General features: G+C 47.1%; 1 protein-coding gene across 1 annotated transcript in view; it reads right to left on the bottom strand.

Annotated features, from left to right (window-relative positions):
- The window catches only part of HS3ST2 (heparan sulfate-glucosamine 3-sulfotransferase 2), a 111,739-nt gene extending 86,285 nt beyond the window's left edge, over window positions 1-25,454 (bottom strand). Inside the window, exon 1 of the mRNA XM_013974991.2 lies at window positions 24,550-25,454. Within this exon, the coding sequence (XP_013830445.2) occupies window positions 24,550-25,034 (485 nt within the window). The 5' untranslated portion in view covers window positions 25,035-25,454. The remainder of the gene's footprint in view (window positions 1-24,549) is intronic.

Here is a 26,953-nt window from a genome sequence, read left to right as displayed (position 1 = left end):
CAGTACTCTTGCCTGGAAAATCCCATGGACGGAGGAGCCTGGTGGGCTGCAGTCCATGGGGTCGCTAAGAGTTGGACACGACTGAGTGACTTCACTTTCACTTTTCACTTTCATGCATTGGAGAAGGAAATGGCAACACACTCCAGTGTTCTTGCCTGGAGAATCCCAGGGACGGGGGAGCCTGGTGGGCTGCCGTCTCTGGGGTCGCACAGAGTCAGACACGACTGAAGCGACTTAGCAGCAGCAGCAGCAAGTGCTTTATGGGGCTTCCCAGGTGGCTCAATGGTAAAGAATCCCCCTGCCAATGCAGGAGACATGAGTTATATCCCTGGATTGGGAAGATCCCCTAGAGGAAGAAATGACAACCCACTCCAATATTCCTGATGGGATGATCCCATGGACAGAGGAGCCTGGCAGGCTACAGCTGATGGGGTTGCAAGGAGCTGGACGTGACTGAGCCCATAGGTATGCAAGCGTTTCATGAGGATTAAATACAAATTCACTTTTATCCAGTTCTTTTTAAGCATTACAAAGATGCTTGAGCCCTGTACAGATTTTCTTAAACCTTCTGGATCTACTCTCTTTGTTTCATTTCTAGCTTTGCCTATTTCTGCTCTTTTTTGTTCTTGATTAAATACCACAGATGTTTGTCTATTTTATCGATTTTTTTAGAGACCAAGTTCTTGGGGTTTTTCTGTTTGTTTGTTGAAACCAATGTTACTGTTTTCCTAGATTCATGTTCTGTTTTTATCATTTCAAAAGATTTCTTCCTTATTTCTTTACATTTGTTTTATCATTTTTCTAACCTTAGAAGTGGGATCCTTAGCCAATTCATCTTCTTCATTTAAAAGAACTTCTATACAAGGAAGAAAGAGAGATGCAAATATAGAGAACAGTATTGTGGATACGGCGGGGGAAGGAGAAGGTGGGACAAATTGAGAAGGTAGCATTGACGCATATACACAATCATGTGTAAAATAGAGAGCTGGTGGGAAGTGATGATATACAGCACGGAGAGCCCAGCCTAGTGCTCTGTGACCAGGGGGGTGGGATGGGTGGGGGTCGGCAGAGGGAGGCTCAAGACATGTATATAATTATGACTGATTCGCGTTGTGGTGTGCCAGAAACCAACACAACACTGTAAAGCAATTTTCCTGCAATTAAAAATTAAATTTTTAAAAAAGAAGCTTGGTTGCTGTGGAGTAGGGCTTTGGCTCTATCTGACTGGTTTCTGAGTGTACACATGATCATTATTTTCTACATATTGCACAACTGTAGTCTTGAAATTCTTCATTTACCTGAGTAATTTAGAGGTGCAGTTGTAACTCCCAAGGTTATCCTGTTGTGATGTACAAGACACAGCAATAGAAATGTAGCATTTAGTAGCACACAGGGACAAAGAGAGAGACTCAAAGGAATCAATGTCAGGCGCCTCCACGAAGTGGAGATCAGAATGTGGGGAGTCAGGCAGTGGGCTGCTGCTTTTGTGCAGAGCCTTGTGAGATCATTTAAGTGTTTAGACGAGGCTGACCTACGACTTTGACAAACATTAAAACCACAAAAGTAAGTGCAGTAAAATACAAAGGAATCGTAACATGACCAGTTGGGGCAGGGAAGGTGGGAGTCATGGCGTTCTAAATTATTCTTTGTTAAGGCTTTGTTTGGTCAGATATAAAGCTAACTATTAAACACAGAATTAGCTTGTATAACTTCCAGCCCAGTGGAAGGAAGAAAAGGAGGAATAAAGAAAGCGCCAGTAATTCGAATAGCAGAGAGTCGGTAAAGGAAGGAAAAAAGAAACTGAAAAATGAACAAAATAAATGACAGTAAAATCCAGATAGATCAATAATCAGAGCACACGTGAAAACGTAAACTTTCTTACTGAGAGATGATTTTAACAAGGGAGCCCTCTTTCATTGTTGGTGGAAATGTAAATTAGTGCAGCCACTATGGAAAACAGTACAGAGTTTCCTCAAAAAACTAAAAACCGAGTTGCCATGTAATCTGGCAATTCCACTTCTGGGTATGTATCTGAAGAAAACAATCATTCAGAAACATATGCACCCCTATGTTCATAGCAGCACTATTCACAATAGCCAAGGCAAGGGAACAACCTAAATGCTCATCAACAGAGGAGCGGATAAAGATGCGGTGCTCACGAATAATGGAACACCACAGAAAATCCCATGGATGGAGGAGCCTGGTGGGCTGCAGTCCATGGGGTCGCCAAGAGTCGGACACGACTGAGTGACTTCACTTTCACTTTTCACTTTCATGCATTGGAGAAGGAAATGGCACCCCACTCCAGTACTCTTGCCTGGAAAATCCCATGGACGGAGGAGCCTGGTGGGCTGCAGTCCATGGGGTCGCCAAGAGTCGGACACGACTGAGTGCCTTCACTTTCACTTTTCACTTTCATGCATTGGAGAAGGAAATGGCAACCCACTCCGGCGTTCTTGCCTGGAGAATCCCAGGGATGGGGGAGCCTGGTGGGCTGCTGTCTATGGGGTCGCACAGAGGTGGACACGACTGAAGCGACTTAGCAGCAGCAGCAGCAGCACTCAGCCATCAAAAAGAATGAAACAATGCCACCTGCAGCAACATGGATGGGCCTAGAGATTGTCTTCCTGAGAGAAGTCAGAGAAAGACAAACACCACATGCTACCACTCATATGTGGAATCTAGAACACAACTCAAATGAACTTACTTACAAAGCAGAAACAGAGTCACAGACACAGAAGAGAGGCTTGTTGATGCCAAGGCAGGAGAGGGAGGGGGCAGGAATGGACCACGTGTTTGGGATGAGCAGATGCAAACCATTATATATAGAATGGATAAACAACAAAGTCCTACTGTATGGCACAGGGAACCTGTGATATATACCCTGTGATAAGCCATAATGGAAAAGAATATGAAAAAGAATGTACATATATGTAACTGAGGGGCTTCCCCGGTAGCTCAGTGGTAAAAGGATCTGCCTGCAATGCAGGAGCTGCAGGAGACGTGGGTTTGATCCCTGGGTCGGAAAGCTCCCCTGGAGGAGGGCATGGCAACCCACTCTAATATCTTGTCTGGAGAATCCTAGAATCCCAAGGACAGAGGAGCCTGGTGGGCTATAGCCTGTGGGGCCTCAAAGAGTCAAACACAACTGAGCGACTAAGCACAACACAGCAGCATGGATAAATAAATCTCTTTGCTATACAGCAGAAATTAACAGAACATTGTAAATCAACTACACTTCAATAAAATAAAAAAAGTTTTTTTAAGATGATTATCAAACTAGATGAAAATATAGAAGCTGGCCAGATTCTACTCCCCCACCAGGAACATGTCTGAAATAATATGACATGACAGGTATGATAGACCCAGAGTAAGCATCATCAGTCACTTGCATCCTCTGTTAAAAAGAAAAAAAAAGAAATCCAACAGGAAAAACAATCAACAAAATAATTGAACAAGTATATATGAATCTATAGTAAGCATTTTAAAATAAATATCAAAGTATTCAAATTAAAAGGAGAATGCTTTCATCTGACAAAGATCAAATAGATTGTTAAAAGGGTTGACAAGATTGTGGGGAAAAGCCCTTTTAGTCTCTGCTAGTGGAGTATACGGAGAAGGTGATGGCACCCCACTCCAGTACTCTTGCCTGGAAAATCCCATGGACGGAAGAGCCTGGTGGGCTGCAGTCCATGGGGTTGCTAAGAGTCGGACGTGACTGAGCGACTTCCCTTTCACTTTTCACTTTCATGCGTTGGAGAAGGAAATGGCAACCCACTCCGGTGTTCTTGCCTGGAGAATCCCAGGGACGGGGGAGCCTGGTGGGCTGCCGTCTATGGGGTCACACAGAGTCGGACACGACTGAAGCGACTTAGCAGCAGCAGCAGCAGTGGAATATAAATGCCTCACCTATACAATAATAAGGGTAGAGCAAAGTTGGCAACTTGTATGAAAAACTTTCCCTTTATTAAGCAAGCTTATTTTCAAACCCCAAATTCCTCTACAAAAGTTTTCTCCTGAGGGGGGAAAGATTAACAAACTTTTGCTCCTACATTTTTTTATTATTAAATACTAAAACGTGGGGACAATCTAAATGTTCATCCATAGATTTGGTTAATAAACAATGGCATATCTATACAGCTAAATGCTATATAAGCATTTAATTTATTTTTATTCATAAAAGCATTTTAAATGATTCTATGAATCCACACTTATTGTCATGGAAAGATACTCACGTCAAATTACTAAAGCAATTGGTAAATGTGGTAAAAGGCAAAATTCTAATAGTAGCTATAACCAGCAGTACAATTTTAGGTGACTTCTTAATTATTTTACCAGTTTCCTAAGTTTTCCACAATGCACAACTTTTATTTTAATTTTTCAAAGAATGTACTCACATAGCTCAGAAAATAAGAACAAAAGATGTGTAGTGAAAAGTCTCTCCCCTCCCTCTGTCCCCATCTACCTAATTTCACCGCCAGGAAATTCCTGTTATTAGTTTCGGTGTATTCTTTCAGAATTTATTTATGTATAAATAATAAAATTTGAATATATATTATTCCTCTCTTCCGATTACACAAAAGATAATATATGATTTTCACCTTGCTATTTTTTAACTGAATAATAATATAGCTTGAGAACTTTGCTTATTAGTTTCATTTTTCTTTATCTACTATGCTGAATTCTATGACAGGGATGTATCTTTGTTTGCTTACTTATTTACTTACAGATGAATTGCAATCAGCAAAAATAAAAGCATTTATATGTGTGGACAATGAAAACAGTAGCAGATGTCAGATATCTTCATGTGTGCTACGATCATCATCATATTTGAAACTGGTTAATATGATTATCCAGAGCTGACCATGGAAACATCCAAACAGGCCAATAACCATGGGATAATGGTAAGGCTGCTGCCGCTAAGTCGCTTCAATCGTGTCCAACTCTGTGTGACCCCATAGACGGCAGCCCACCAGGCTCCCCCGTCCCTGGCTAGGAAACACAAATCATCTTTTCCTCAGGGGCCAGCACAGAGTAAGAGATGCTGGAGGGGTGGATACCTCAGACATGTCTGGTGCACACCCCTGCTCCACTGTGATTCGCCCCCCATCACTGCATCAGTTTACTTCCTGGCCACACCCCACCTTGCGACCACCCTCTCCAGCTCACAGTTCCTGAGTTATTGCAGCTACTTCCATGAATTCAATTCACACTTTCTAGAATGCACAGGCTGGCAGAACTCACATTTCTGCCTTCAGCCCAGGTGGTTTCAGCATAACCGCCCAAGCAGTGTCTTCCTCCCCTAATGAAAAGACCCCCGTTCAAACTAACAAGGGAAAACTGGGGTTTGTGAAAGGATGCTGGGGTGGGCTCAGCCAGAATTTAATGGCTTCTCTCTTTTCTACACATGATCTCTGTGTGCACTTTCAGATGCCATGTTAAGAGAGAACACGACTGGAGGCCCATCTGTGGCTGGGGAGTGAAGTCTTGTGGGGCCTCTGGGAAACATGGCTTCTTCCCCAGGTACTGAGAAGAGGGAGCTGGGGACATCTTCAGTCCAGGGCAGTTCTGGGGGTGCTCTGGTGGGAGAAGGTGCTTTGGGAGCTTTTTGTCCCTGCTGCCTTGGCTGAGGTGGAGGGAATGGGGAGCAGGGGTTGCTTCTGGCTCCATCCTCAGGCGGTCTGGTGCTCAGGTCAGACCTGCTGTTGGTAGACTGTGAACTGTTTTGTTTTGGATGCCTCTTCCTTTGTGGCTTGTGATCCATTTTTCTTCATCCTATATGCCCCCCCCCAACTCTTCCCAGGACCTCAGCCCAACCTTCTGATCCACCAACAGGCACTCTAATTACGAGATGCATTTGCCACTCCTACCTTCTCCATGTTCTGACCTCAGACCTTTAGGTAGAAGCCTGGTTGCACCTCTGTGCTGGCCGCCAAGGCTCCAGACCACAGTGGAAACTTCTGAAACTTTGTGTCAGCCTCCAGCATCATTCAGAAGTGTGGGTGCAGGATGGGGAAGATTTAAAGGCTACCCACTTTCTTGATTCTGCTGCTGCTGCTGCCGCTGCTGCTGCTGCTAAGTCTTGATTCTAACTCATAACAAAGATGGAAGTTACAGAAGTTAGGCTCCCAAACACATGGGAGCAGGTTCTCTGATAATTAGGAACCAGGGCTAAAGGATGTCCTCCAGGAGCTAAGTTCTATAATCATGGATATTTTAAAGATAAAGTTTTATTTTTAAATTTTGTCTTTCATGCTTCCAGCGCAGGGGGCATGGGTTCAGTCCATAGACAGATGAATGGATAAAGAAGTTCTGGTACACATAGACAATGGAATATTACCCAGCTATAAAAAGGAACAAATGTGAAACAGTTGAGCTGAGGTGGATAAACCTAGAAAGAAGTAAGTTGGAAAGAGAAAAAAAAATCATATATTAACTTCTATGCAGAGTACATCATGAGAAACGCTGGGCTGGAAGAAGCACAAGTTGGAATCAAGATTGCTGGGAGAAATATCAATAACCTCAGATATGCAGATGACACCACCCTTATGGCAGAAAGCAAAAAGGAACTAAAAAGCCTCTTGATGAAAGTGAAAGAGGAGAGTGGAAAAGTTGGCTTAAAGCTCAACATTCAGAAAACGAAGATCATGGCATCTGGTCCCATCACTTCATGGGAAGTAGATAGGGAAACAGTGGAAACAGTGTCAGACTTTATTTTGGGGGGCTCCAAAATCACTGCAGATGGTGACTGCAGCCATGAAATTAAAAGACACTTACTCCTTCGAAGGAAAGTTATGACCAACCTAGATAGCATATTGAAAAGCAGAGACATTACTTTGCCGAATAAGGTCCATTTAGTCAAGGCTATGGTTTTTCCAGTGGTCATGTATAGATGTGAGAGTTGGACTGTGAAGAAAGCTGAATGCCGAAGAATTGATGCTTTTGAACTGTGGTGTTGGAGAAGACTCTTGAGAGTCCCTTGGACTGCAAGGAGATCCAACCAGTCCATTCTAAATGAGATCAGTCCTGGGTGTTCATTGGAAGGACTGATGCTAAAGCTGAAACTCCAATACTTTGGCCACCTCATGAGAAGAGTTGACTCATTGGAAAAGCCTCTGATGCTGGGAGGGATTGGGGGCAGGAGGAGAAGGGGACGACCGAGGATGAGATGGCTGGATGGCATCACCGACTCAATGGACATGAGTTTGAGTGAACTCGGGGAGTTGGTGATGGACAGGGAGGCCTGGTGTGCTGCAATTCATGGGGTCGCAAAGAGTCGGACACGACTGAGCAACTGAACTGAACTGAACATATATGTAAAGAATCTAGAAAAATGGTACTGATGAACCTATTTGCAAGGCAGGAATAGAGATGAAAACATATAGAGAATGGACTCATGGACACAGTGAGGAAAGGAGAGGGTGGGACGAATGAGAAAGTGGCGCTGACATATATACATTATCATGTGTGAAATAGACAGCCAGTGGGAAGCTTCTGTATGCCACAAGGAGCCCAGCTTGGCACTCTGTGATGACCTAGGGGGTGGGCTACAGGGTGGGGCATGGGAGGGAGGCTCAAGAGGGAGAGGATATACACATAATTATGACTGATTCATGTTGTACAACAGAAACAACATTGTAAAGCAATTATCCTCCAACTTGAAAAATTAATTAATAGAAAATAACATCACACAAAAATAAATTTTATCTTTAAAAACAGTACACTTTAAAGTATACCTTCTATCAGTGTTAAGCTCTATGGATTTCAACACATGTGTTGATTCACGTGACAACCACCACAATCAGGACACAGAAGGGTTCCATTCCCTGGCCCTGGGCAATTCCCTTCTCTTCCTCTTTATAGTCACACTCTCACCCTATCCTAAACCCTGGCAAACACTGATTTGTTCTCCAGCATTTTAGTTTCATCTGTTTAAAAGAGTCATATAAATGCAATCATACAGTATGTAACCTTTCTTTTTCAATTGGCATAATGCCTTTGGGCTTTATTTAAGTCACAGCTTTTTTTTTTTTTTTTTAAGAACAATAAAGTATTTACATAGGCGATTTAAATTGGAATTGTAAAGAAACTTTGGGTAGCCCTCAGATAATTGGTCTTATCAAACCCAAAGTCCAGAAAAAAAAAAAAAGATACAAAATTGGTCCAGAGAAAAAGATCTAAAAATACTGCATAGCTGGATCTTTTCCTTCAGTTCTTCACGTCTGCATTTGCTTCTCCCATGATGCCCCATCAATTTGCAATTTAAATTGAAATCACAGCTTTTTCAACCACCCAGACTTTGTAATGTCAGCCAGCCCCTCCCAAGCTGTTGATGGACCACGACAGCCAAGTGATAAAGTAATACAGTGACATCAAAGCAAGAGGGATCCAGGTGGGTAGGGCAGCATTTCCCCAAGTGTGAGATGTGTAGCACTAGTGGTTAAAAAAATGCTTTGGTGGCACATAGACCTGACTTTAAATGCCACCTAATCACCTCACTACAAAATAATCATCTTTCCCTTTTCATTCTATTCAAATCTTCTGATTACAACATGGAAAAAGCCTTAGGTGCTAAGATATTGTTAACACCTCCCAAATAGGTTTTGATCTCTCTCTTTAACAGAAAAAAAAGAGGCTGCCACAGGCAGAACGTGGCACAGGCAATAGAATCCGGCTGGAATCTATCTGCATTGTTTGGCTTTTACTACATTGGTTTTTATGACCACTTTCTGTTTCTGGCAAGTGATGATTCTCACTTAAGATGAGATACAAAGTTTCATATATTTAAGTAAATGGTCAGAGCAAAAATTATGAGTGGACCTTAACACCATGTAAAGGATATAAGACTCTGACACGACTGAGCGACTGAACTGAACTGAAGTGAAAGGATATAAAAGTATTTGTATATGGCACCTACATGACTGAAGATTGGGAAACGACACACCAGATTTTAGACAGAACTTTGCTGACTCTATGATTGGAGAGGCTCATTGACAGATCACTCCAGAGGCAAGACAAACCTGGACGATTGATTACACGGCTATTCCATCAATGGTTCATATGCACAGGCTGTCAATACTGATCATACAACCAATCCCAATGGAGTTCCCTCCACATCAAAGCTCTGCTTGGCTTTAAAGGGAATTGTGTCAGAGATGATGCAATTCATCCTTCTGAAGGGTGGCTACATTCTCTTCTCCATCATACTCATCTCCCTCCAGCCTCCTCTGCACCAGCATCCCAATGTTCTCCTGCTATTCTACAGGTGCCAGCGACTGATCAAGGCTGGAGAGCAGTCCTTCTAGGCTGATCTTTATGGTCCACCCCTGCCCATCCATTAGCCTCTCCCCAAAACCAAGACCTCACTCTCCAGGTTGGGCTTCTACCTGCACCAAACCACCCAGTCTTAGAGGCACTCACCTGTGCGAGCTAGGTCATCTCTAAAACATGAATCTGTCAGCCTCTCCATCCTATCCAGGTACCTAAAAGCCAAAAGAAGTGTGTAGAGGAATTGAGAGGTCTGAGCTGTTCTGAGTATGGTACCGTGAGCTGGGGACAGTGACCCAGCTGCAGAAAATGTCTATCCCCTGAAGAAACAGTTTGGAGCAGTGACAACGTTACAGACTCAAAATCCTCAGGGGTTCTGTGGGTGTGTACAAGAATGACAAAAAGAAGCAGTTGGGGGACTTCCCTGATGGTTCAGCGGATGTGAAACCAATTGTCAAAGCAGGGGACATGGTTTGATCCCTGGTCCAGGAAGATCCCACATGCCTTGGAGCAAGTAAACCCGTGTACCTAGAGCCCATGCTCTGCAACAAGAGAAGCCACCTCAATGAGAAACCCTTGCACCACAACTAGAGAGAGTAGCCCCTGCTTGCCTCAACTAGAGGAAGACTGCACAGTAACGACGAGCAACCAAGATAAATAAACTTAAGAAATACTTAACTTACAACTTTAAAACATATTTAAAGAAAAGAAGCAGTGGGGGTTGCTGGCTCCCTCCCTGGGGGTTAGTTCTACAACCAGATGGGTTTCTGCAACCTTGGGTAATCCTGGCTCCAGATTCTTCTCCTCCCCATTGGCCCAACAGGTAAGACCCCAGCTTTCCTCACCTTGACAAAGGTCCACAGTATGCATTTTGTCTTCCAGTCATGCCCGTCGGCTTAGTGACGGTCATACCTCCTCCAAGCACAATCCAGGAAGGAGGACCCTTGACAGTATGACACATGACAGTAAATCATGGCAACAACACACCAGGTAGGAATGCTTGACAGCCTCATCTTACAGGGGGGAAACTGAAGCTCAAGAAGGTAGCAGCTAACCCCACAGCTCATCCATGGCCGAAGAAGGATTGCAAAGTGGTACAGCCTGCCTCTAAGGTCCACCCTGCCAGCACGGCGAGAGGACAGCTTCTAGGTAGCATCCAGCCCACGAATGTGTTCTGTTTGTTCCTCAAGGGTTCAATAAAAGTTCTGAATCAGTAAGACACAATTATAAATTAAGAGTTCACATTTTAAAAAAACGAATATCACTTTTCATAATAGGTTAGAGGTATCTTTTTAAATATTTATTTATTGCCTGCATAAGATCTTCATTGCATCATGTGGGATCTTTCGTTTGGGGCACAGACTCTCGCAGTGGCGTGAAGGCTGCAGTAGTTGCCGCACATGGGCTTAGTTGCTCCTCAGCACGTGGGATCCCAGTTCTTTAGCCAGGGGTTGATCCCATGTCCCCCACACTGCAAGCTGGATTCTTAACCACTGGACCACCAGAGAAGTCCCTCACATTTTTTTAAAAAAAAATGCTATATTTCAAGTTTTGTTTTGTTTTTCAAAAAAGAAAAAACCTTGAAGATCTTGCAATATTGGGATGGCAAAAAGTCTTCTGGGATGGATTAACTGGACAATTGTCCTCCCCCACTTCTCCTCCCCGACTGTTCCACACACACGCTCAGCTGTCTTGACTCTCTGCAATCCCATGGACTGTAGCATGTTGGGTTCCTCTGTCCGTGGGATTTCCCAGGCAGGAATACTGGAGTAGGTTGTCATTTCCTACTCCAGGAGATCTTTCTTGCCCGTGGATAGAACCTGAATCTCTTGCACTGGCAGACAGATTCTTTACCACTGAGCCACCTGGGAAGCCTATTGTCCTTGGTAGCAAAGAAGAACTGAATTAAGTCAAGCCCTTTACCTCCTGGCAAAATGACTGCCAGATGGAGACTTGGCCAAGATGACCAAGAATTTCTGGTTAACAGAGATTTTCTTGCTAGAGAAAATAGCCTTAAAGAGGGCTTAAAGTGGGAATTTTGCCACCACAGAACTTTGCAATGACTTAACTCATTTTTCACAGAATTAATAATTCAGATCCCACACTGTTTCAGCCAGAAGTGGCCATAAACTGCAGAGAGTTTAACCAACCACTTCTAAAAATGGGGATTAATCCTGGGAAATGCTACCTCCACTTTAAGCCATCTCACTTGAGGCAAATGAAAGCTGTTAGATGATTTCATATCTTCATTAAAACCATCAAAGCAGAAACACACTGCATAGAGGTTGCCAAGGCAGAGAACATTTCCCCATGCTCCAGCAGCTTTGGGGAAGTTGGGGAGATACAGATCCCGATTATCTTGTGGGAAGGCATTACGGTGTTCAGTTCTGTTTGAAAGAAACCACACAGAAGCCCCCCAAATCGAGCAATGCCATCAAGGCAGCTCCCTTGCCAGGCATGTTGATGAGGCTGAAACAAGAATGAGAAGCTGGGTGATACCCACACTAAGTGACACGTGCCTTTTCTGGGTTGGAACAAAGCTAGCTCAATCTTCAAAACTCTCAAGAGGTTACCTAAGAACACTGCATTTATAAATAGGGCTTCCAAGACCTCTAGAAAGAGGGACTGCCATCTCTCACCAATTCGGGGGTGACCCTGCAGCCTCCAAGCTACAGTAGAACATGGCATTCCTTTCTTTGCTTAGCTCAAGGACACCTACAGGTAGACATTTGACTTGTCAAGCCAGGAGCTGTACTGGGAAGTACGTTAGGTTCAGAATCAGCCTGCTGTCAATTGTAAGGGTCTGAAAGAGAGCAAACCCTTAAGAGGTGTCATCACCACCACCATCATCACACTGCCATCTTCCCTGACTCCTCTCTCACACCGAGCCTCCATGAATCCATCAGCAAAACCTGCAACCGCACCTTCAGAAGATATCCAGCACCTGTCTACATCGCACAGCTCCACCGTTACCACAGCAAAAGCCTCTGCTAAACAGCCCAAGAGATCTTTTCAAAATGTAAGTCAGATCATAAGACTCCTTCACTCCAAACCCTCCAATATATCTCCCCATTTGCTTGGAGTAGAAGCCAAAAATCTTGCAATGTTTTGGAGAGCATTTTGGCAGTACATATCTCCAGCCTTTAAAAAAGTTCTTCACTTGGACCTAGTAATTTCGCTTCTAGGACTCTATGCTAAAGAAAGAATTAGAGACCTAGGCAATGGCGCATTACTTATTGATATATAGGAAAAAAATTGGGAATCAGCAACTAAAAGTCCAACAAGAGGGGAATGTGTAAACCCTCCGTGGGACCACATGACAGAATGAAACCCAGATGCTGAAATCAAGGTTTGGAAACATTTAATTGTGTGGGAACATCTTAATTGATGGAATGTTAGACAAAGAATGCAGGACCAAAAAATTGTGTTTATATATCTGTGTGTGTTTCTGTGCTAAGTCACTTCAGTCATGTCTGACTCTTTGCGACCCTATAGACTGTAGCCTGCCAGGCTCCTCTGTCCATGGAATTCTCCAGGGAAGAATAGCTGCCATTTTCTCCTCCAGGAGACCTTTCTGACCCAGGGATCGAACCCACGTCTCTTACGGTTCTTGCATTGGCAGGCGGGTTCTTTACCATGAGTGCCACCTGGAAAGCCCTTTATGTATCTGTACTATGGTCTCAGGTTTGTTTGAAACAAACAAAATTCCCAGTTCTGCTGCTCCTTGGCCGGGCAGCTAGGGTCAAATCTTTGAGTCTCTGAGAATACCAGTTCATTCAGCTCTCAAAGTGAGAGGGGGAACATTTGGATCCCGCAGTTTTCACTGTTGCATGGCACGGCATATTTTTTAAAAAAGTAATAAATATATCATATTAATAAAAATTTCGTGCAATGCCCTGTAAGGCCGCAAATGGGGGCCTGGCCACCTTTTTGAGTTTATTTCCCATCACTCCCCTCCTGGTGTGGCCAGTCCAGCCACTTGGCCCCTAGATTTCCCTCAGTCTTACCAGCTCCCTGCTGTCCTCAGAGCCTCTTCATTTCTTGTACCTCTGCCAAGAGTGCTCTTTGCTCAGATCACACATGCTTTGCCCCTTAAGCTCCTCCAGGTCTTTGCTCCAACATCACCTTCTCAGTGAGGCCTTTCCTAGCCTCCCTGTCCTGAACCGCAGTGTCCCCTCCTGGCCACTGAGAACTCGCCATCCTCTACCCCTCAAACTGTCCCACAACCCTTATCACCATCAGACAGAGATGAAACTTGCTTATTTCTTTTGCTTAATGAATGATATTTTTTTTTGCTTATTTTTTTAATGAATGATAAGCATGCTTGTGCTTTTTAATTAATTTTTATTGGAATATAGATGCTTTACAATGTTTCTATTGTACAGCAAAATGAATTAGCCATACACATACATGTATCCCCTTCATTTCGGCCTTCCCTTTCAGGTCACCACAGTGCATTAAGTATAGAGTTCCAGTAAAGAATCTGCCTGTAATGCAGGAGACTTGGGTTTGATCCCTGGGCTGGGAAGATCCCCTGGAGAATGGAATGGCTACCCACTTCAGTATCCTGGCCTGGAGAATGCCATGGACAGAGGATCTTGGCAGGCTATACAGTCCATGGGGTTGCAAAGAGTCAGACAGGACTGAGCAACTTTCACACTCCCGGTGCTCTGCAGTACGCTCTCAGTGTTACTATCTTCTACATAGTATCAATAGTCTATATGCGTCAGTCCCCGTCTCCCAGTTCTTCCCTCCCTCTTTCCCCCTTGGTGTCCATACATTTGTTCTCTACCTCTGTTTCTCAATTTCTGCTTTGTAGATAAGATCATCGATACCATTTTTCTAGATTCCGCATACACACGTTAATATATGATATTTGTCTTTCTGTCTTACTTCATTCTGTATGACACTCTCATGTGGTACATATATACGATGGGATATTACTCAGCCATAAAAAGGAACTAAATTGGGTCATTGGGAGAGATGTGAATGGACAGTTCACTTATTTCTTTACTGACCATTTCCCTCTTACCCCACAGAAAGTAAGCACCACGGGCAGGGATTTTTGTCTGTTTTTTTCTTTTCACCACTCCCTCCCCAGGGACTGTAACAGTGTCAGGTACTGCAGATGCTCACTAAATATCTGTTGAAGAGGTGGCTGAGTTCTCAGCACCATACCCTGCACTCTCTCAACCAGCCTCCAAAGACCCACGTGTGAAAAGCCTAATGAAGGGTTGGGATCAGTCTGTGGCCTTGGAACAGGCTCACCCATTCCTGAGCATAGTCACTCAACAACTATTTATGGAGCCTCTACTATGTGCCACTCTGGGGACACACAGTCATGTACAAGACAGACAAGATTCCTGCTGTCCTGGAGCTTTGGGTCTGGTCAGGGAGATAGCTAGTAAAAAGGAAAAGGAACAAGACCATTTTGGATTGCAATACAAGGAGTATTGTAATGTAAGGAGTAAATAAAACAAAGTGGGGAAAAGAGATAAAGGGTGATGGGGAAGGTAAGTCAGCTAAGACTGGGTAACAAAGGAAGGCGTTAACTGTCTTGTAAGTGACATTTGAGCTGGAACCTGCACGATGAGAAGCAGCCAGATCTAGGATGCTCTGGAGGGAGAGTGATTCAGGTGGAGGAAAGCCAATGTGAATGTCCTAAAGCTTAGGCCTCAGCTCCCCAGAAAGTCTCTGACCCACCCTGAGTGATACCACATGCCAAGAGCATTTTCTCTCCCAGCACATCTTGCTATTGGATTTGTCTGCCCCTTGAATTCTTTAAAGGACAGTTCTTTCTTCCTTTTTTTCTAGGATTTACCACAGTGCCTGGGGGTGTGTGTGTGTGTGTGTGTGTGTGTGTGTGTGTGTGTGTTTGTGTGTGTGTGTGTGTTGCTCAGTCATGTCTGACTCTTTGTGACCCCATGGACAGCAGTCAGCCAGGCCCCTCCACCTGGGCACAAATACTGGAGTGGGTTGCCATTTCCTTCTCCAGGATGTCTTCTGGACCCTGATATCAAACCTGCATCTCTTGCGTCTCCTGCATTGGCAGGTGGATTCTTTAACACAAGCGCCACCTGGGAAGCCTGGTATATAGTAGGTAGTCAATAAATACACATAGAACTAAAGTAATTTGAAAAAAAATTTATTTTTTGATTTGACTGTAATCAGAGGTAAAATCGTAGGATGACTGTATTTAGAAATAGCGTCTCTATAGGGTCAGCCCCTTTACTGCCCCCTGCAAAGATCCCATCTGCCCACTGAGACCCAAATAACATACTACCTCCTTCAGAAATCCTTCCAAAATTCCCCCAATTGGATCTTATCTCCTTCCTGTGCTATTATAGCTCTGTTTGCATCTCTCTAATGGTTCCTATCATCAGCTGACTTGTGTAAAAATTTTCCATGAACATTTCATAACCCATCAAACTGGGAGGAGCCCAGTCTTGTCCACCTCTGGGTCCTTAGCACTCAGATCAATGAAGGAATGATGAGAAAACCAATGCCCAATAATGACAGCCAATACTTGGACCCCTTCCACATGCCAGAAATTTTCTGAGCACTTTTTTACATGATACCACTCATTCAGACCTCACTGCAACCCTATGAGTAGATGAGAGGATTGGTTCCTACATGGAGATAGAACCAGGGCACAGAGGACCCACTGGTTAGTGGACCCATACTCAGTGGTAGAACTGAGATTCCAATTCAGTCATTCTGATTCAAGAGCCCGAGTTTTTAATCACTGTGCTAAAAATGTCTTCTGATTTCCATTTTAAGTTCTTCTCATCCATGTACTCAGGGCTGCCCTCTTTCCCTCTTTCCTGTGTGCCACGAGGCACTGCTTCAATGCCAGCTCATTTGTCCACCAGCCTTAGGATGGATCCAGAATTCCTTCACCAGGCAGTGAGCTCCTGGACCTGGAAGCCCTGAGTGAGCAGGAAGCCCTCTCCTCGTCAGAGTTGATGACTATCTGCCCATCTGAAGGCAAGCTTGGGGAGCCCTGCTATCACAGACACTCTCTAAATGGCTTCTGTTGACAACATATGGGAAATTCTAGGGACAACTGTCCCCAGTGGAGCTCTTTTTGTGCAGCTAAAAAAGTATGCAGAAAGACATGACATTGTCTTCCCCTCTTTATTCGGCGAGATCAAACTATCTGAGAAAGAAGAGTGACACCCTGCCCGACCATTATTTTTAAGTCTCACATCATGCGTCACAGAGGGAGAGAAAAAGAACTTTGCATCCTGAGATTTCAAAAAGACATCCTGTTCCACATGAGCCTCTAAATTGAAGAAACAAAAAAAGCTCTGAACCCCTTTTACATACATTGGCAAGTCCCTAGTGGAAACAACTTTGACTTTTGCAACACTGATGCCTGCAGGTATGTAATCACCATGGAGATTCCACCAGTGAGGGCAGTGATGAAACCAATAGTAAACTGGTGAGATATTGTTTTTTCCTTTTTAATACATACTATACCCTTTATTCCGGAGAAGGCAATGGCACCCCACTCCAGTACTCTTGCCTGGAAAATCCCATGGATGGAGAAGCCTGGTAGGCTGCAGCCCATGGGGTCACTAAGAGTCAGACACGACTCAGCGGACTTCACTTTCACTTTTTACTTTCATGCATCGGAGAAGGAAATGGCAACCCACTCCAGTGTTCTTGCCTGGAGAGTGCCAGTGACAGCAGAGCCTGGTGGGTGCCGTCTATGGGGTCACAGAGTCAGACACGACTGAAGCAACTTAGCAGCAGCAGCATACCCTTATTCAGGGAATCCTGTTCCCCTGAAGGCTAGGCTACTTTGTAAATACTGCAAGCCACAATACTTTTCTGAATGCTCATATTTGTTCTGAGTTTTCCTTTGGCTTGTCTCTTTCAATCATTAACACATCAAAGGAATCTGAAAGCTAGAAACATCTCTGGATTTACTTACACTGGATTTTCCGCAAACTCCGGCGGTGTTTCCTATGATGTCGGGGCATACCCCATCTCAGTAATTTTACATACTACACAGACTGACTAAATGTAACTCAATCGCATAGAGAGAAAACTTATGATCTTGTCCACTTCGCTTTCATTCATTCTGATTACATCAAGGAGAAATGTTTCACATTGATATTAGTATTTACTTAACTGCTCTTTTTAGTATCCCCCTTCTCTTTTGAACAAAGATAAAGCATGCTGCAGGCTTGGAACATTTTAACCACTTTCACTAGCAAAAACTCAATTGAAAATAAATAAATTGTTTTAAAAATGAAAAAAAATCAATAGCATTTTTATGTTTTCAATCTACTTATTTTTACAATTACTTCCTAATTATGGCAAGTGATTCTGGCTTTTATTTAAGGTGGTTTTCAAATAAATTTGTGTTTTAAAATGATGTATTTCAATTATATTTGCATAATGGATGTTAGGTTTACAAATGCAAGCACCTCTTTTGAAGGATACACAAAAACCGATCTCGTGATTGTTTCTGGGAGGAAGAACTGCGTGGAAGGGGAGATGGGGTATGAAGGAGGAGAATGGTTTTCAGGGAAAATCCTCTGTCACTTTTTGAAGTCTGTATTATGGGAAGATATTATCTATTCTATAAATGTACACATGGCAGAAAATAAAGCCAGTTCTTTATGAAAAGTCAAAAATTTTTAAAGTGCTAACTTTAAAGTATTAAGAAAATAATAGAGGTCATGCCAGGTTTGGGCAACTATGAGGCAGTACAAAAATGTCTGAAGCCTTGAAAATGCTACCCTAAGAGGGCATGGACTTGGTGCTGTCCCTCCAAGGATGTCAATGAGAGGTCCTTGGGCCTTCACCCAGAGTGGACACCTTGGTTATTTTTACTTGTGGGAGCTAGTGACCACAGACCCTGAGAAGAAATCACGACTAGTGCCGTTGATTTCAAAGCTTAGGAAGACACTCCCAGTGGACTTGTGTCCAGGAGATCCTGTGATCCTCAAGCCTCAGGTAACCCAACCAGTCTATCTAGCCCATGATCCTTGGAAGCACATGCTCAATAGTAATCCCTTGCCCCCATCTCTGCACCATTATCCTCTGAGGAAGCTGGGTGAGTATAGCATTGGACCAACAGCCCAGCTGTGTAGCTTGACAGGCAGCAATTACCTCTGAAATGCTAAGTTATTTCCATCACTGGTGGCTTTTACCCACCTCATCAAGCTGCCCGTGGACCACAAAGCATTCCAGCCCACCAGTGCAGCCCATTAAGAGAACAAAGTGGCAGCAGAGCCGGCCTACAGCAGCTTGGCACTGATTCTGGCAAATTGTAGGCATCTGACAAATAAATGGATTAACCCGCCCTGGGTCAGCTCACAGGGCAAAGAGTCTCACAGGTTTAGGCAGACTGCATGACCTTGCAGATCCTTCCACCCTGACTCACTGCCAGCAAGCCTATCTACCTCCCCAACTTCCCACCCCCACTGCTGAGCCCTCGCTCATAGAAACAGCCCCCACTCCAAGCCCGCAGAGGATTCTGATCAATGGGAAGCTGTGTGCTTCTGTCCCCGCCCCACCCACTCGGTCACCCAATCATTCAGGAGGAAGGCAGTGGAGGTCTAACTGATGAGAAGAAAATTATTCTACTGTCCTGCACACCAGATGCAATGGAACATAGGCAAGCACACCTGTTGAGCATCAACCCTGCCCTGACTTTTCAGGGACTCTTGGGATGTGACTCCAAATATCTGGGCAGAACAGCAGCCAGTGAAGAACATGCCCGCCAAAGCATCTTGTTCTCTCCTGGTGGCCATCAACTTGCACATTCCCTCATTTCAGGATAGGCAGAAGAGAGCACAGGTAGCAATCAAAAATCTAAAATGACTACAGCTCAGGCATTCCGTGGTGGTCCAGTGGTTAGGACTCCATGTTTTCACTGCCAAGGGCATGGGTTCAATTCCTGGTCAGGTAACTGGATCCCACATGCCACAATTAAGAGTTCACAGGCTGCAATGAAGATCAAAGATCGAACATGCCCCAACTAAGACCTGGCACAGCCAAATAAATAAAGAAATATTTTAAAAATAAAAAAATCAAGTGGGTGCAGCTCCTTCACAAATCAGAAGGCACCCCTGCTGGCTGCAGACAAGCAGGGTCTCAGGGGCTCACTGATGGGTCAGGCGTTTGTCACCTAGTTGCTGGTCCTTTGTAAATTTCAATGGACACCAGAGCAGAGGGCACCTCTGGGAAAGTGAGTTTCCATCCAATATGGAAGCATCATATCTCATGGAATCTAGACCCCATCAATCATTAGACTCATCCTAATTTCAGAGGTGTTAAAAGGTGAAAAAAAAAAGTGTTTCTTAGGCTCTACGTAATATTTTAATATCCAAACAGACTTTACAAAGTGTGCCGGTAGAATAGCACTAGGACCTGTCGGGGTCTTTCCCCCTTTAGCCACATACCAAAGGCTATGAGGAAAGCCCAGTCTTCATTCCAAGCTCTTCCACTGTCCCTCCAAGCTCCAGGGGGATGCAAAGCCAGCTCTTCAAAAAGCCTCCTTGAGCGATGACAGTTCTGTTTGCTCAACCCAAATGTCCCCCAGTGCCTGACAAGAGCTGTACATGTGCTGGAACTAACTACTATATCTCTGGCTGCAGCGAGGCTGACAGAGAGCTACAAGGCGGACGAAGGATTTATGAACTCAGCGGGTTCATTTAATCAGCGTGTGTGACATCCTCCTGGACCAAGGCAGGAAAACCCCTTATGAAGACGTGTCTGCAGACACTGGAGTTGTACATGTGGGTGCCCACGTGAGAGCTCTGCATGCCCACACATCTGCGCACACTGGACAAACACAGGTCATCTGTGCCCAGTGTCCATCTGTCTGTTTCAGGTGGTAAAGCCTCCCGCGTTCACTGCTTCTCTTGCCTTCTGCCTCTGGTTTTATTTCTTCTTAAAGTTTGCCTTTCTGGAGTTTGGCTTTGCTGCTGAAACTTGATTCCCTGATTAACATCAGCTAGATAAGGTGACAGACCTTACTCCGGGCTTTTAATTCTCTGTTTCACTTATCTGTTGCCTCCAGGGCAAATGCCCTGTCTTCTTTGCCTCACACTGTCCCCCGAACACCACTGCTGCTGAACAAATAAATAACCAGACTTGTAGAGTCTAAAATTTACAGAACAGGCTCATCTATCACAATTTTGACACCAGAGCACAGAGTCAATTATCACACATTAACTTGCTCTTGTTGGCATTTCAATGCATTTAGAGAAGATTCACTTCCTCTTCAGACTGCCTCTCCCACTCCCATCACTGAAAACTAGCAAAACAAACACTTTACACGAAACTCAGCTTCCCCTAAGACCATAAAAACTACTGGACAATGCACAGCTTATATCTCTTTATGAAAGATGAAGGCTGCGAATATTTGTGAATTCTGTCTCATACTCAACCTCTGATGCATTCCCAAATATAATCTTAGATTGAGAGACACATTTTCACATACATCATCAGACATCACTCTCTTTTTAAAGGTGAGCAAACTGACACCCAGAAATGAGGAGTGACTTTTTACCAATGCAGAAGGAAGGAGAGAAGGAAGAGAGGGAGGAGAAAAAGGGCAAAGCAGAGCTAAAAGTCGAACTTAGGGCCAGGACCCTTCCCAGTCTTTCACAACTACTTTTCCAGCAATTAATTCCTCCGCCCCAGGTAGTAGTAGTGGTAGGGAAAGAAGCTGATAGTTTTAATACTCATAGTACTGACGATGGTAACAGGAGTGTTGGTAGTGAAACCGTCATAGTAATAGTGGTGATAGTGATAACATTACTGCCTTATCTTTATATAGCAGGAAATTTTCCAGGACACTTTCATATACAATGTTCCATTCATTCTTCAAAACCACCTTCTATGATAATGGTTACAATAGGCATCATCCTATGACAAGGAAGCCAAGATTCAGAAAGATGACTCTGCTTCCAATTACCCAGCTTAGGGGACCATCTCCCGCTTCCTGACAGCAGGTCCTCTCCTGGGTCCCTTGTCAGTGTGGTCTCACTCTGCCTCCCTGTCCAAGCAGCTGGTTGACCCCACCCAGCACACCCAGCTGCTACCTAGAGGAGCCAAGTGGGAGGGGAAAGCTGGCCAGGTGCAGAGAGGAGGGAAGCTTCAGGGATGGAATCTCAGAAAAATATCTCAGGGGAGGGATCCTGCCACAGAATGCTGGCCTCTCCTAGGGTGGCTGGAACCCAGCCAGTTCCAAGAGGGGATTCAGGCCAGGAGTCAGGAAGGTGCAGATTCTGTCTCCTGGTCTCCGGCCGATGGTGTCTCTCTGGCTGTATCATTCTGTCTTCAGGCACTGTTTGTCAGCTCCTGGTTTATCTCCACTTACCCACAAAAAGAAGTCTGTCCTTTGATTCTTCCATTGTCTGTCTGATTGGGGCCTCCAGACCCCAGAAGTTATCCCCAGGGGCTTTGAGGAGATCCATTGCCTGCCACTCTGCAACTCCATCTTTGGAAAACATGGGCCCCCACAAAAGGCATAAGGGCTCTTTGGCCATGTCTACCTAGTGGATGCTGGCTTTTTGGTGGCAAGCTGTGCAGAACAGTGGTTAGAGTACTTGGCTGGAAGTGCACATACACACACAGTGTACGTGTATAAATCTTTGTGGGACAGGGCATGCTAATGACGTTTGGTCCCAAATTTCATCTGCTTGCTTTGGATCCCATTCTAGATGCTCTCTTTTCGGGTTGCAGTTTTCCCATCTGTGAAATGATAAAGGCAATGGGCAGAGACAGAAGCATCTTATCACCTGCCATCCTAACTCATGGACTTCAGGAATAAAGTGAGAACATGGGTTTTAAAAGAAACCAGGTAATTCCATCATTTCTGCAATTAATGCGTATTACTCGAGTGATAATAAAGAATAGGACACATAGAGAGAAATGTTCTGGAAATTACAGAAATAACATCCAAATGGGGCAGTATGACTTTATATACAGAAATGACAATCTGTACCCAAAACCCTGGTCTCTGGGGATGCAGATCTGCAGCCCCAAGAAGCACAAATCACACAGCCCCTCCTGAAGCTGTAGGCTTCCAGCCTTCCTGGGGAGGTGACGGGGGTGAGGCAGTACCAGACATGCAGGCTAAATGCTCTTTTAGAAATAAAAAGGGGGAAAGGGATGGTAAGACAGACCCTGGGAAGTAGGGGGGAGCAGAGAGAGAAGTGGAGCTGTCAGCATGCTTGATGTTAAATAAAACCTACCAAGACTCAGCCGAGAATTTTAGCAGAATCCAAATGTGCTATATTAAAAAAAAAAGGCACGGCTCCCATCTCTAAGGTTCACAGCTAAGCTGGCTTAGAATCACACATGCCAAGGTTAAAAATAAAAAGCAGCCATCCCTGAATGACATGGGCTTGGAGAAGGAAGGTAGGGTGTTTGGCGGTGGAGCACAAGAGAGGGCGTGCAGAGGCTGGGTGCAGGGAATAGGTGTTTACTGGAGGGCTCAACAAAAGCCAGTGCTCAGAATTGTGCTATTTTGCACTTAAGAGGCACTTCACTTTGGCAAAGGGTTTCATAATGATCCTTAGATTTTCAATCGAGGAAACCCTGCCGTGTCAGAGTGTGGCCACGGCTGACCCACGTCACACTCTGCTGCCGTTTGACGCGCTTGCCTCTCCGACTCTGGGGTCTGGCTCTGATGCTGTCTTCGTGTACTTCTTACCTCCAGGTGGGATGCCTGGGGGGGGGGGGGTCACAGCTTGGAAAGCAGCGACATGCCATTCTGTGCCACTCTCTCTATTCCAGTGAGCCAACATAACAGTGCTGGGGCCACCCACAGGCCAGCCGTCCCCTGCTGCTCGCCACTGGAGATGGGCTGTGTGTCTGCCTCCTGAGGACGGGGCATGTCCCACCCTGGCCCCTTAAACCATGACCAAGGCTCCCAAGCAAAGGCGACAAGTTGGCCCTGTTGCCCCGATTCTTACAAATCCAGGGTTCCATAAGTGAGGCCAGTGGGGTCCTCCTTTTAATGAAGTTGTCCTTTATCCAATATGGTTATGACTTTCTACCCCCTAAAGTGTTTACTTTAACATAATTATCTTAAAGAACAGCCTCAGCTACTGTGTCAGCTACCACATTACCCACCCACCCAGTTTCATTACTAGGCAGACATTTCTAGCAAGTCTTCAAGGGGTCAGGTGAATGGTGAGAATTCTGTAACCCAGGTGTTATGGGGAGCCCATACATTATAGCACCCCCAGGGATGCCCTGCTCAGCTCACACATGGGCCAGCCCTACACCTCAACACCATACAGGGCTTGGGAAGTAGATAGGCATTTAATAGTGGAGGCTGCTACCTTCCAGAAGCTTCAGGCTATCCCCAGATATCACCAGCCTGGGTGACTGTCTTCCCTGACAGTGCAGTGGGGGAGTGGACAGTCTGCTATGACTGGCTGCCCCCTGTGAACCTAGATAGCTTCCATCTGAGGTGCCCACCAGTATTTCGAATTCTATATCCTGGCTGCTGGCTTAGAAGCACCGCCCAGTGCAAAGTGTCCCTGTTACACTTTTCAAGCACTTAGAAAGCCCTTGCAAGGCCGAAGGGTCAGGGACCTTTCCTAGTTGCGATGGACCAGAAAACCAAGGCTCAGTGAGTTTTAGGAATTTTCTCAAGCTAAGCGGCAGAGCCAAGACTCACATCCAGGGTCGTTTGCACTATTTGAAAACATGAATTCAGGGTCAGAGCGCCTGGGAGTCTCAGACCAGATACAGCAGCAAATACCTGGAGCTGAGACCGAGGCTCCAAAAGAGACCTTTCTCCTGCGGACACCTCAGGGGCCTTCCCGTCATTTGGCCTGAACTCCGGGGACCTCGCCCAAGCGCAGGACCCTGCCGCGAGGGGGCGCTGTTCGGACTGTCCCTTCCCTGGGTGGGTCAAGATGCCTGGAAAGTTGAGGCCAGGCTCAGGAGATGGCTGCGTTGAGGCAGCTCCTGTCCTGGCTGCCCCTTCCCCTGGCACCCAGCTTTACCCCAGCGTCTAGACACCGAGCCAGCCCTCCAAACTGGCCCGGAGGTCAGGTCAGCGATCTCCCTTCCCTTCTGGCGATTCCAGAGTCAACTGCCCTTTGCGCTTCAGGAAACCGGAGCGGGTCTACACCATCACTGGGAAGTTCTGGGTAAATCCTTCGGTTAGAGTTCCCCCACGTGTCAGTCGGAACCCACATAGCCAGCCGAGTTAAGGGGATGCGAGGGCGCAGGAAGTGGCCCAGAAGACGGGGCCGGATGGAGCCCGGGCGCACGCGGTGGGGCTCCCCTCCTTACCTGTACCAGTCCAGCCCGCGGCCGTAGTTCCTGTCGAAGAAGTGGGGCTCGGTGCCCAAGGCCCGCACGTCCGGGTGCACGCGGATAAACTCCAGCACGGCGCGGGTGCCCCCCTTCTTCACGCCCACGATGAGGGCTTGGGGCAGCCGCTTGGTACCCAGCTTCGGAGAGCCGGAGTGGTTGGACCCAGAGAGGCGAGGGGAGGGCGCGCCGGCGGCGGGCGCGCTGGGAGCGCCGGGCTCGCCGGGCGTCGGGCCCGAGGGATCGCAGGGGCGGGACTCCTGGAGAAGTTTCTGGCCGCCCGCGCCGGGGCTGCGGAGGCAGCGAGGGGCGCCGAGGAGGCGGCTCTGGCCGAGGTCGTCGCAGCAGCACAGGAGGCTGTAACACAGGTAAGTGCAGGAGAGCGAGAGCGTGAAAGCGAAGAGCAGCCTGCGCGCCCTCCGCGGCTGAGGTGGCCCCGCGCGGCCCAGGACCCTATAGGCCATGGCTCCATGGGCCCGCGCCGGGGGTCATGGTTTCCGAGGGGGCGCCGGCGGCGGAGCTGCTGGGGCCCTGCGGCCGCCTAGAAGGCTCGTGCGGCGCGGCCCGGGCCACGCGGGTCGGGCGTAGGGGGCGCCGTCTTCTCCAGGCGCTGCCGGCCCGGGCGCGCACCGTGCCCCGGGATCCCCGGGGCGGCGGCTCCTCTGGGAACCGGCGGCGGCGCCTCCGACATCCCCGCGTCCTGGGCGACGGGGCTCCGGCTAGCGGGGAGGCTCCCGCCGCTCCTCGGCTCTCACGTGCGCCGGGCTCGGAGCGCGCCCAGCGCCGGAAGCCCCATCCCGGATCCTCCCGGCTCGGCGCCCCGAACGCTCGGCGGCGGTGCGGGCCGGCGCGCGGGCCGGACGGTGGCGCTGGCGCCGGCCGCGTTCTGACTCCTCGAGAAATGCCGAGCGGAGCGAGCTGCCGGCTCTATTTAAGGAGTCGCCTGACGTCAGCCGCGCGGGTCCCCCGAGCCCGCGCCCCGCCCGGGGACCCGGCCCGCCCCCTGCGCCCCTACTCTTTACCCCTTCCAGGGACACACCACCCCGGGGCCTCCCCACGCAGGCCTCTCCCTAAGGAGCCCGGGCCAGCTGGGGTGGTGAGGGTGTCGAGGCTTTTTTGCTCCTCCGGGAGGCTGGACACCCTGGCCACGCGGGCTTCCCGACACCCGTGGGTGGGAGCCCAGGTCGAGATTGCGCCAACATCTAGACCCAAACAGAGACCCTGGCGCACACGCAGGCACCCCGCGCTGATAAAAGGTGCCACCACACTGACATACGCATGCACGCACCAACACAGGTACATACGTACCTGAGCGGGACACACCCCCCCACAGCCCTCATGGGGCAGGGCGGGAGAAATCTAACCTGGGCATAGAAACACCCACAGGGACACTCCCTCTTCCGCCCACCCCCTTTTCCCCCAGCCGACACCCAGAACCCCGAATCGGACGTCGTGTCGGGTGCGCACGCAGGCGCGGGACTGGACACACGCTCTAGACGGGAAGGTGGAGGAGCCGAGCGTGAGTGAGATTCCGTGACTATTCGGGGAGATCCTTAGCCCCCCGCGCGCTGACTCACGCCAGGCGGCTCGCTCTGTCTCACACCCATGAAGCGTGCACCCGCACCCACTGTCACTCCACCTCCCTCTGGGCCTGGCTGGAAAGCGAGTCCCAAAGGAGCGGACTCTGCGCGGGCGGCGGGCGGGTCCTCTCAGCAGCCGCCCCCTAGCGGCAGGCCGCTCCCGGGGGAAACTGACCAGGGTCCCAGAGCATCCCTGAGAGCCAGGACGTCCCCCAGTGGCCCAGGGAGGAGATCCAGGAGCGGTTCCTCTTCCAGTGAGTTCTGCGTGACTGCCACAGGACAGTTCTCATGGATTGTGCCCAGAACAGGCCTGAGTGAGCAACCCCATTACTGCCCTGAATGACCTCACTAGTTGCAACAGAACTGTTCATCAGTCCTCAATGACCATACCCAAGAATGAAGCTAGGCTGTCACTCCACAGCAATGCCATGTCATCCTGTCCAGGTGTTCACCAGGTGAGTACCCCATGAAATGTATGCGTGACGACCATCGCTCCCACTGCACCCCTCTGAACTTTTTTCAGGGTTCATTCTTCAGAAAATAATCGGGTCAAGTTCTGTGGACCTTAGCCCAAGCCAGGGAATATTTTGACACCAAGCCAGTCCCACCCCTAAAAACCTTAAGCCAATCCCTCCACTACTACTGTTTTCTTCAAGCACTGGGCATGTGTTAGCTCATTTAATATTCACCACGACGTACGAGATTGTTGCCATTATCCTCACATCATGTCACTTCCTTAATCCTAACATTTATTGAGTGCTTTTTTGTGCCAGTAACATACAAATCATTTGGCATGCGCTACC

Source organism: Capra hircus, chromosome 25 (assembly GCF_001704415.2).
Source record: "Capra hircus breed San Clemente chromosome 25, ASM170441v1, whole genome shotgun sequence".
In the NCBI taxonomy this organism is placed as follows: Eukaryota; Metazoa; Chordata; class Mammalia; order Artiodactyla; family Bovidae; genus Capra; species Capra hircus.
Note: the sequence above shows the minus strand (reverse complement) of the source record. Positions and strands in the feature narration are given on the sequence as shown.